We start from the raw sequence: 10,574 nt of genomic DNA, 5'->3' as shown, positions 1-10,574 counted from the left end.
TCCCCAATGTAGAGGAGACCATATCGTGAGCAACGGATACAATAAATGATATTGGTGGATGTGCAGGTAAAACTTTGATGGATGTGGAAGGCTCCTTTAGGGCCTTGGATAGAGATGAGGGAGGAGGTGTGGGCACAGGTTTTACAGTTCCTGCGGTGGCAGGGGAAAGTGCCAGAATGGGAGGGTGGGTCATAGGGGGTTGTGGACCTGACCAGGTAGTCACGGAGGGAACGGTCTTTGCGGAAGGCGGAAAGGGGTGGGGAGGGAAATATATCCCTGGTGGTGGGGTCTTTTTGGAGGTGGCGGAAATGTCGGCGGATGATTTGGTTGATGCGAAGGTTTGTAGGGTGGAAGGTAAGCACCAGGGGCGTTCTGTCCTTGTTACGGTTGGAGGGGTGGGGTCTGAGGGCGGAGGTGCGGGATGTAGACGAGATGCGTTGGAGGGCATCTTTAACCACGTGGGAAGGGAAATTGCGGTCTCTAAAGAAGGAGGCCATCAGGTGTGTCCTACGGTGGAACTGGTCCTCCTGGGAGCAGATACGGCGGAGGCGGAGAAATTGGGAATACGGGATGGCATTTTTGCAAGAGGTAGGGTGGGAAGAGGTGTAATCCAGGTAGCTATGGGAGTCAGTGGGTTTGTAAAAAATGTCAGTGTCAAGTCAGTCGTCACTAATGGAGGTGGAGCGGTCCAGGAAGGGGAGCGAGGTGTCAGAGATGGTCCAGGTAAATTTAAGGTCAGGGTGGAATGTGTTGGTGATCCTTGGGATGAAGTGCATGACATATGAGGAGTGGTTGATGTCTTTGAGTCTCTACTCGGAGTTTAGAAGGGTTGGGGGTATATGATTGACATTTACGAGATATGAGAGGCGTGAATAGAATGGATGTGGAGAAGATGTTTCCACTCGGAGGAGAGACTGGGATCCAGGGGCACCACCTCAGGGTGAGGGGGGAGGACTCTTTAGAACTGAGATGCAGAGGGATTTCTTAACAATTTATTCTCTAGACAGAGATAGAGGTTCTTGATCGGTTCTGGGACTAAGGGTTACAAAGATAAAGCAGGTGTGACCTGGCTTTACAGTTATATCAGCTTTGATTGAATGCTAGAGCAGACTCAATGGGCTGAATGGCCTCCTCCTGCAGTGATTCCCATGGCCCCGCCTACCCGTGGGCGTGTTCTCCATGTGGTTGTGCTCTTCATCTGGCCCCGCCCCCATAGTGGGCGAGGTCTCCGTGGGTGTGGTCTCCACCTGGCCCCGCCCACCTATGGGTGTGTTCTATCACCGGACCCGCCTTCGTATGGGACGTGGACTCCCCGGACCCACCTCCTCGTGGGTGGGGTTTATTTATGACCCCGCCTACCTGTGTGCACTTTATTCTTTACTCCGCCTCCGTGTAGATGCGATTTCCGTTTGGCCACGACTCCCTGTGGGCGTGTCCTCTCTAAGATCCCGCCCATTTATGGGTGTGGTCTCCCTTCCTCCCGCCTTGGCTGTGCGCTCATCCTGTACCCGCCTCCATGTGGGTGTGGTCCCGCCATGGCCCCGCCTTCAGGTGGGTGTGGTATCTCCAGAGCCCCGCCTCCTGGCGGTGTCCCGGCTTGCTGTCCCGTCTCGATGACGTTTCACGTCTATTCCGTTTGTCGCGGGTTGATGATGTCAGGATTGGAATGGCGACGGCGGAGATGGCTGTAGAGCAGGGCCTGGGGCCTGTAGCTGGGTGTGTTCAGCGGCAACAAGCCAGCACTGTCTGTCTGATCGTCCTGGGCATGGCGGGCTCGGGAAAAACCACCTTTGTTCAGGTATTGCTGACTGGGAAAGGTAGAAATGAGAGCAGGAGTAGGCCATTCAGCCCCTCGAGCCTGTACCATTCCCACCCTCTGCCCATCCCCCTCGATCCCCTCAGTCACAAGGACCATGTCCAGCTCCCTCTTTAATATATCTAATGAATAGGCCCCAACAAATTCTTGTGGGAGATAATTCCCCAGGTTTATAACTTTCCTCTTATTCTTAGACTGTGCCCCCTCGTTCTAGACTTCCCAAACATCAGGGGCATTCTTCCTGCATCTATCCTGTCAAGTCCCATTAGGATTTTGTATATTTCTATGACATCCCCCCACACCCCGCCCCGTTTTCCTAAATTCAAATACAAGTCCAGTCAATTCAGTCTTTTCTCATACATCATCCTGTTATCTCGGTGATCAGTCTATGGAACCTTCACTGGACTCCCTCAATAGCAAGAATGTCCTTTCTCAGGCTGGGGGACCAAAACTGCACACAATACTCAGTAGGGAGGCAGTAAGTCTCGGTTCTCATATACCAGACACCCGATAGTGCAAGGAAAGCAAACTGCTGTGGATAGTGGAAGCCTGATGCTGGATCAACCCAGCAGGTCTGGCAGCAACCATAGTATTAGTTCTGAAGAAGAGTTATATTGGACTTGAATCGTTAATTCTGTTTCTGTTTCCACAAAGATTGCCAGGTCTGCTATGTTTTCCAGTCTTCTGTATTTGTAGCAGATGGTGGGATTACTGTGGGTGTAAAGGGAGGGGTGTTGGGAGAGTGTTGGGGATGGTGGGGTTAGGTGTATAAATGTGTTGAAAGTGATTCAGTGGAGATGTACTAGATTGATGGCTGGAATGGTTGGATTTCCTAATGAGGTAAGATTGGAAAGACTGGGTTTCATTGCAGTGGATTTTAAAAGCATGTGGTGGTGAGGGGGGTGAAGCAGTGGTAAGCAGTAGTAACATGATCAGAATGTAACAGATCCTGAATGACTTGACCCAGTGGATATGGAAATACTGATGCCTATTTTGAGTCCGTCCAGATCTAAGGTCATTGTTTTAAAGTTAGGGTAACCCCTTTGAATGAAAGCTTTTTTGGAGCTACTGTGATTTTGGGTCACTGGCTGTCAAGGTGGTGGAGAGCGATTGGAATGTGGATATAAACAAATCAGCTTTGATCATAGTGAATAGTGGTGCGGACTAGATAGACTGAATGAGCCTAAAAGTGTGGTGCTGGAAAAGCACAGCAGGTCAGGCAGCATCTGAGGAGCAGGAGAGTCAATGTTTTGGGCATGATCCCTTCTTCAGGAATGACTTGACACATTCCTAATGAAGGGCTCATGCCCAAAACATCGATTCTCTTGCTCCTTGGATGCTGCCTGACCTGCTGTGCTTTTCCAGCACCACATGTTTTGACTCTGATCACACTTGCTCCTAGATGGACTGAATGGCCAACTTCCAGTTTGTATGTTTGTGTCTGCTGTGTCTGAAGTACTTTTACAATGAATCCAGAATGAAACTCAATCGTAACGTAAGAACGAGGAGCAGGAGTAGGCCGTCTGGCCCTTTGAGCCTGCTCTGCTATTCAATAAGATCATGGCTGAGCTTTTTGTGGCCTCAGCTCCACTTACCCGCCCTCTCACCAAAACCCTTATTCCTTTATTGTTCACAAATAATCGGTCTTGGCTTTAAAAACATTTATCGAAGTAACGTTAACTACTTCACTGGGCAAGGAATTCCATAAATTAGAAGACTATCCCCAAAGCATGCAGTCTTCTGAATTAGTGGAAGAAGAACTAATAATTCTGCAGAGCTTGTCTATCTAGAAAAACATTTGGAATTGGTTATTCTTTAATGTCAAAAGATAAAGAATAGAATGTTCTGGAGTCTATTGCTCTCATGTTTTGGGGATTGTGGTCATCACTAATTCCACACAACTATCTCTGCAATATTTCAGACGCAACTTGCTCTGGAAATATGATATTGAGAAAAATAAATAGGTTTTATCCTGAACGGAACACGAGTTTCCTTTTCAGCAATTGGAGAGATCACTGGGGCAGCTTTTCCTCAGACTTCTTGTCCCCACTAATTCCCAATACCAGAGCGTTCTCCATTGGTCATTGATCAGTCATCCCCAGCAGCATCAAGAGCAAAGCAAGCGGTTAGCACCAATGGTGTCATTTACCGGAAGATGATTTTAAAAGTCTCCACTTTTAAAATTCAAGAAACTACTCCAGATCTTTCCAGAAAATGTGAAATATATCAGTTTTTCCACAGTCCTTCAAAATCTAACTCCTCTCAGACCTATTAGAAATGAAACATATAACAATATGCATCCACAAGTTAAGGAGACAGACTGTATATAGTTTTCTTGGTGTAGTCTCACAAAGTCTTTATACAATTGGTCTGTTACAATTAGGGCGTGAGGGGTAAGAGGTAGATATGAACAGAGAGAAATGAGGATTGACGTAAAGAGATCAGTGATTAATGAGGACAGGATGAGAAAGAGGATAAGGGTACTGAGATGTGGAGGATTGGTGCGTGTGTGGCTGCAGTTTGTGCATCAGCTGATGGACACCATGTGATTCTTTTTCCTCCTTTTTTCTGTCCTACAGAGACTGACCAGCCATCTCCACAGTAAGGGAACTCCACCTTACCTGATAAACCTGGATCCAGCGGTACACGAGATTCCTTTCCCAGCCAATATAGGTGAGGGTTCTGAATCAGGAGCAGGTTTCCAATTATGTTGGCATGTGGAAGTCTGGGTGTGGGAGGGGTTGCAGAATTAGGCTGGTGCGAGGTTCTTGGGTGAGGACTGGCCTATGTATCCATTTTTCATGAGGCCAAGTCTTATGAAGGTCAGGAGCTATGTACTATGATCTGATAGAGTTCTTTGTTTTGCAGATATTCGGGACACTGTGAACTACAAGGAAGTGATGAAGCAGTATCCTTCTCATGGGGGGGGGGGGGGGGGGGGTGATATCCATATAAGCAATTTGGGACTGATGGTGTGTGAAAAAGGCGAGTGTATTACCTAAGTACAGAAACATGCCATTCAGCTGAACAGGCCCATATTGATGTTTGGACTTTGTCAGTCTCCTCCCACCCCTCTTTGTCTAATCTAAGTCTTATGTCATATAGTCTTAGATTCTTCGAGCTGTACAGCATGAAACAGACCCTTTGATCCAACTCGACCGTGCTGACCAGATATCCTGAATTAAACTTACTCCCATTTGCCAGCATTTGGATTATATCTCTGTAAACCCTTCCTATTCACATACCCATCCAGATGTCTTTTAAATGTTGTAACTGTACCAACCGTCATCATTTCCTCTGACATCTCATTCCATGCATGCACCACCCTCTGCGTGAAAAGGTTGCCCTTAAGTCCCTTTTAAATCTTTCCCCCATCACCTTAAACCTATACCCTCTGGTTTGGCCTCCGCTACCTTGGGAAAAAGACATTGACTGTTTACCCTATCTATGCCCCTCATGATTTCATAAATGTCTGTAAGGTCACTCCTCAGCCTCTGACGTTCCAGGGAAAATAATCCCAGCTATTCAGCCTCTCCATATGACTCAAACCCTCCAACCCTGCCAGCATCCTTGTAAATCTTTTCTGAATCGTCTCAAGTTTTACAACATCCCTCCTATAGCAGGGAGACCAGAATTGCACACAATATTCCAAAAGTGGCCTAACCAATGTCCTCTACAGCTGCAACATGAACTCCCAACTCCTCCTTAATATATTCCTCTATTTCTTTGCACTTTATGCTTATCCACCTTCCCTTTCACTGCTTCTATCTTTCATGCCTCATCTGCTCTGTGGAAGTGTCTTCTACATTTTGACCTCAACGAAACGGTCTTACAGAATTCTGTGTTGAATTTATAAGTGAATTGTTCATCTCTCCCACGGCGAAAGCATTATTTTTCCACCTATTTTTCTGAATTATGTAATAATATCAAAAGTCTGCATCAGGTCATCCATCAGTCTTTTCCCGTCTGGAGAAAACACTCCTAGTCTCCGAGGGAGAGAGAGGAGTTGAACATGTGGGTGTAGGGATGGTGCAGGAGGGAGGGTTTTGGATTCCTGGATAATTGGGGCTCCTTCTTGTATAGGTGGGACCTCTACAAACAGGATAGTCTTCACCTGAACCAGAGGGGTACCAATATCTTGAGGGGGGGAGATTTGCTGATATTCTTCCAGTGGGTTTAACTAATTTAGCAGAGGAATGGGAACCGAAATTGTAGTTCAAGAAAAGGGGAGGTTGAGAGTAGTGAAGTCAGAACTAAGATTTCAAGATCGCAAGAAGGCACCGGCAAGTCAGAATTAGTTTGAAGTGTGTCTACTTCAACTCCAGGGGCATCCGGAATAAAGTGAGTGAACTTGCAGCGTGGGTTGGTACCTGAGGCATCGATGTTGTGGCCATTGGCCGTTTTCATTGCGGAGACATGGATAGAGCAGGGACAGGAATGGTTATTGCACATTCTGGGATTTAGAGGTTTCACTAAGAACAGAGAAGATGGTAAAAGAACGGGAGATGTAGTATTGTTAGTCAAGGACAATATTATGGTGGCAGAAAGGATGTTTGAGGACTTGTCAACTGAGGTAGTATGGGCTGAGGTTAGAAACAGAAAAGGAGAGGTCACCCTGTTGGGAGTTTTCTATAGCCCTCCAAATTGTTCCAGGGATGTAGAGGAAAGGGTAGCAAAGATAATTCTGGATAGGAGCGAGAGTAACAGGGTAGTTGTTATGGGGGCCTTTATCCTTCTCGATATTGACTGGAAATGCTTTAGTTTGAGTACTTGAGATGGGTCAGTTTTTGTCCAATGTGTGCAGGAGGGTTTTCTGGCACAGTATGTAGACAGGTCTACAAGGGGCCATGCCATATTGCAGTTGGTACTGGGGAATGAACCTGGCCAGGTGTTAGATTTGGAAATAGGTGAGCACTTTGGTGATAGTGACCACAATTCAATTATGTTTACTTTCGTGATGGAAAGAGATGGGTATCTACCGCAGGGCAAGAGTTATAGCTGGGGGAAAGGCAATTATGATGTGTTTGGGTATGATTTAGGATGCATAGGATGGGGAAGGAAACTGCAGGGGATGAGCACAGTTGAAATATGGAGCTTATTCAAAGACCAACTACTGCATGCCCTTGAAAAGTATGTACCGGTCAGGCAGGGAAGAAGCTGTCAACCGCGGGAGCTGTGATTTACTTAGGAAGTTGAATCTCTTGTCAAGAGGAAGAAGGAGACTTATTCTAGGATGAGACATGATGGCTCAGTTTGGGCACTTCAGAGTTACAAGTTAAGCAGGAAAGACCTAAAGAGAGAACTAAGAAGAGCCAGGAGGAGATATGAGAAGTTGTTGGCGATAAGATCAAGGAAAACCCTAAGGTTTTGTATAGTTATATCAGGAATAAAAGCGTGACTAGAGAAAGATTAGGGCCAATCCAAGGACAGCAGTGGGAAATTGTGTATGGTGTTCGAGAAGATAGGGGAAGTGCTAAATAAATACTTTTTGTCAGTATTCACACTGGAAAAGGACAATGTGGTCGAGGAAAATACAGAGATACAGGCTACTAGATAGATTGGATTGAGGTTCACAAGGAAGAGTTAGCAATTCTGGAAAGTGTAAAAATAGATAAGTCCCTTGGGTCGGATGGGATTTATCCTAGGACTCTCTGGAAAGCCAGGGAGGAGTTTGCTGAGCCTTTGGCTTTGATCTTTATGTCATCACTGTCTACAGGAATAGTGCCAGAAGACTGGAGGATAGCAAATGTTCCCTTGTTCAAGCAGGGGATTAGAGACAACCCTGGTAATTATAGATCAGTGAGCTTTACTTTGGTTGTGGGTAAAGTGTTGCAAAGGATCATAAGAGACAGGATTTGTAATCATCTAGAAAGGGATAAGTCAATTTGGGATAGTCAACACGGTTTTGTGAAGGGTAGGTTGTGCCTCACAAACCTTATTGAGTTCTTTGAGATGGTGACCTGACAGGTGGATGAGGGTAAAGCGGTTGATGTGGTGTATATGGGTTTCAGTAAGGCATTTGATAAGGTTCCCCACGGTAGGCTATTGCATAAAATACAGAGGCATGGGATTGAGGGTGATTAGCAGTTTGGATCAGAAATTGGCTAGTTCAAAGAAAACGGAGGGTGGTGGTTGATGGGAAATGTTCATCCTGGAGTTCAGTTACTAGTGGGGTACTGCAAAGATCTGTTCTGGGGCCACTGCAGTTTGTCATTTTTATAAATGACCTGGATGAGGGCGCAGGAGGATGGGCTAGTAAATGTGCGGAATAAGGTCAGTGGAGTTGTGGGTAGTGCCGAAGGAGGTTGTAGGTTACAGAGGGACATCGATAAGCTGCAGAGCTGGGCTGAGAGGTGGCAAATGGAGTTTAATGCGGACAAGTGTGAAGTGATTCACTCTGGAAGGAGAAACAGGAATAAAGAGTACTGGGCTAATGGTAAGATTCTTGGTAGTGTAGATGAGCAGAGAGTTCTTGGTGTCCAGGTACATAGATCCCTGAAAGTTGCCACCCAGATTGATAGGGTTGTAAAGAAGGTATATACGGTATGTTAGCTTTTATTGGTAGAGATTGACATTCGGAGCCATGAGGTCATGCTACAGCTGTACAAAACACTGGTGCGGCCGCACTTGGAGTATTGCGTACAGTTCGGGTCATCGCATTATAGGAAAGATGTGGAAACTATGGAAAGGGTACAGAGGAGATTTACTAAGATGTTGCCTGGTATGGAGGGACGGTCTTATGAGGAAAGGCTGAGAGACCTGAGGCTGTTATCGTTAGAGAGAAGAAGGTTGAGAGGGGAGTTAATTGAGACATTTAGGTTAGGTGAGCTTCAGATTGGTTTCGTAGGATGACGCAATGTGGAGGGCAGAAGGGCCTGTACTGCGTTGTAATGCTCTGTTTTATGAGGAGCATGGGTAGGTTGAATAGTCAGGGTCATTTCCCCAGTGGAGAGGAGTCCAAAGTTAAAGAACCTTGGTTTTTAGATGGTGGGGGTGTGGGGGGGAGCGGGCAGCGGGCGGGGCGGGCGGTGGGGTGGGGGGGGGGGGGGGGGGGGGTTGGTGGTGGTGGTGGTGGTGGGGAATAATTTAAAAGGGACCTCAGAGGCAGGTTTTCCTGCAGAGGGTGGTGTGTATGGAATGAGTTGCCAGAGCAACTAGTGGAGGCTGGCAGAATTACAATGTTTAAGAGGCATCTGGATGGGAATATGGGAATATGAATTGGAAGGGTTTAGAGGGATATGAGCCAAGTGCTGGCAAATGGGTCTCGATTAATTTAGGAAATCTGGTCAGCATGGTCAAGTTCCACCAAAGAGTTTGTACTGTACTGGGCATCTCTCTGACCTGCACCACACTTCCAAACAGTGCACTCCAGACCCTAACAACTCACTGAATGAATGCGTTCTTTCCTATATTGTGCTTAGTTCTTTTGCAAATCAGTTTTATTTTGTGTCCACTTATTCTTGATCCTTGACAAGTGAGAGCAATTTCTCCCCATCTACTCTCTCCAGCCTTCGCATCGTTTTGCAAACTTTTATTAAATCTTCTCTTGGCAAAAACAATCCCATCCTTTCTGATCTCAGCTCATAACTAAAGTCTGTTATTCCTGAAACCAGTCTCTGCTGCACTTTTTCAAATGTGTTGATATCCTTCCTCTGATATGTTCAGGACTGAGGTCTGAGGGAAGAGCAACATCACTTTGTTATATACAGTTGTGAATAAAACCTAGAACACTGTATACTTTATTAACTGCTCCCACTTTCTGGTTTTATCCCTCAGGAAATCAACTTCAGTGCTTTGGTTATCCTCTTATGTGAGTGGGCAAGTATATAAATGATGAACTATTATGTGGGTAAATGTGAAGGTATTTACTTTGGTAGCAAAAACAGGAAGGCAGATTATCTGAGTGATGATAGGTTGGGAAAGGAGGAGGTGCAATGAGACCTAGGTGTTCCTGGACACTAGTCACTGAAAGTAAATGTGTAACATGCAATGAAGAAAGCAGATGGTGTGTTGACCTTCATAGCAAGAGGATTCGAGTACAGGAGCAGGCATGTCTTGGTGAGACCACACCTGGAGTATTATGTGCAGGTTTGGTCTCCCTTCCTCAGAAAGGATGTTCTGCTATAAGCAGAGGTACACCAGATTGGTTCCTGGGGTTATGTCTGACGAGAGATTGGATCTATGAGGACTATGTTTCAGAGAGCAGTAGTAGGGTGTGGAACTCACTGCCTGCAACAGTAGTAGACTCACCAACTTTAAGGGCATTTAACTGGTCATTGGATAGATGTATGATGAGAATGGAATAGGTTAGATGGGACTTCACGTTGGTTCCACAGGTCGGCGCAACATCAAGGGTCAAAGGGCCTGTACTGTGCTGTAATCTTCTATGTTCACTGAAGTTTAGTAGAATGAGGAGGGATCTCATTGAAAGGTATAAACCTCTTAAAGGATTAAATAGGGTAGATGCAGAAAGGATGTTTGCAATGACTGGGAAGTCCAGAACCAGGGTCTAAGGATAATGGGCAGATGTTTATCACTGAGGTGAGAAGAAATGTTATCACCCAGAGTGAGCCTGTAGAATTCTCTGCCACAGTTCAGGCCAAGATATGGAATATTTTCAAAAAGGAAACTGATATAGTTCTTAGGGTTAAACGGATCAAAGGGTATGGGGACGAAATATGATGGAGTAGGTTTGAAGGGCCAAAGGCCAACTCCTGCTGTAAGTTTTGATGTTTCTACATTTATATCCATGTGAGTT

General features: G+C 45.9%; 1 protein-coding gene across 2 annotated transcripts in view; it reads left to right on the top strand.

Moving 5' to 3' along the window:
- Window positions 1-1,621: 1,621 nt before the first annotated feature.
- gpn1 (GPN-loop GTPase 1) overlaps window positions 1,622-10,574 on the top strand; it is a 51,233-nt gene continuing 42,280 nt past the window's right edge. For both annotated transcript variants that reach the window (XM_072580167.1, XM_072580166.1), the window contains exons 1-3: window positions 1,622-1,798; window positions 4,396-4,489; window positions 4,685-4,724. In XM_072580167.1, the coding sequence (XP_072436268.1) occupies window positions 1,667-1,798; window positions 4,396-4,489; window positions 4,685-4,724 (266 nt within the window). In that variant the 5' untranslated portion in view covers window positions 1,622-1,666. The remainder of the gene's footprint in view (window positions 1,799-4,395; window positions 4,490-4,684; window positions 4,725-10,574) is intronic.

Source organism: Chiloscyllium punctatum, chromosome 11 (genome assembly GCF_047496795.1).
Source record: "Chiloscyllium punctatum isolate Juve2018m chromosome 11, sChiPun1.3, whole genome shotgun sequence".
Classification (NCBI taxonomy): Eukaryota; Metazoa; Chordata; class Chondrichthyes; order Orectolobiformes; family Hemiscylliidae; genus Chiloscyllium; species Chiloscyllium punctatum.
The sequence above is the reverse complement of the archived record's forward strand: the minus strand, read 5'-3'. Positions and strand labels throughout refer to the sequence as shown.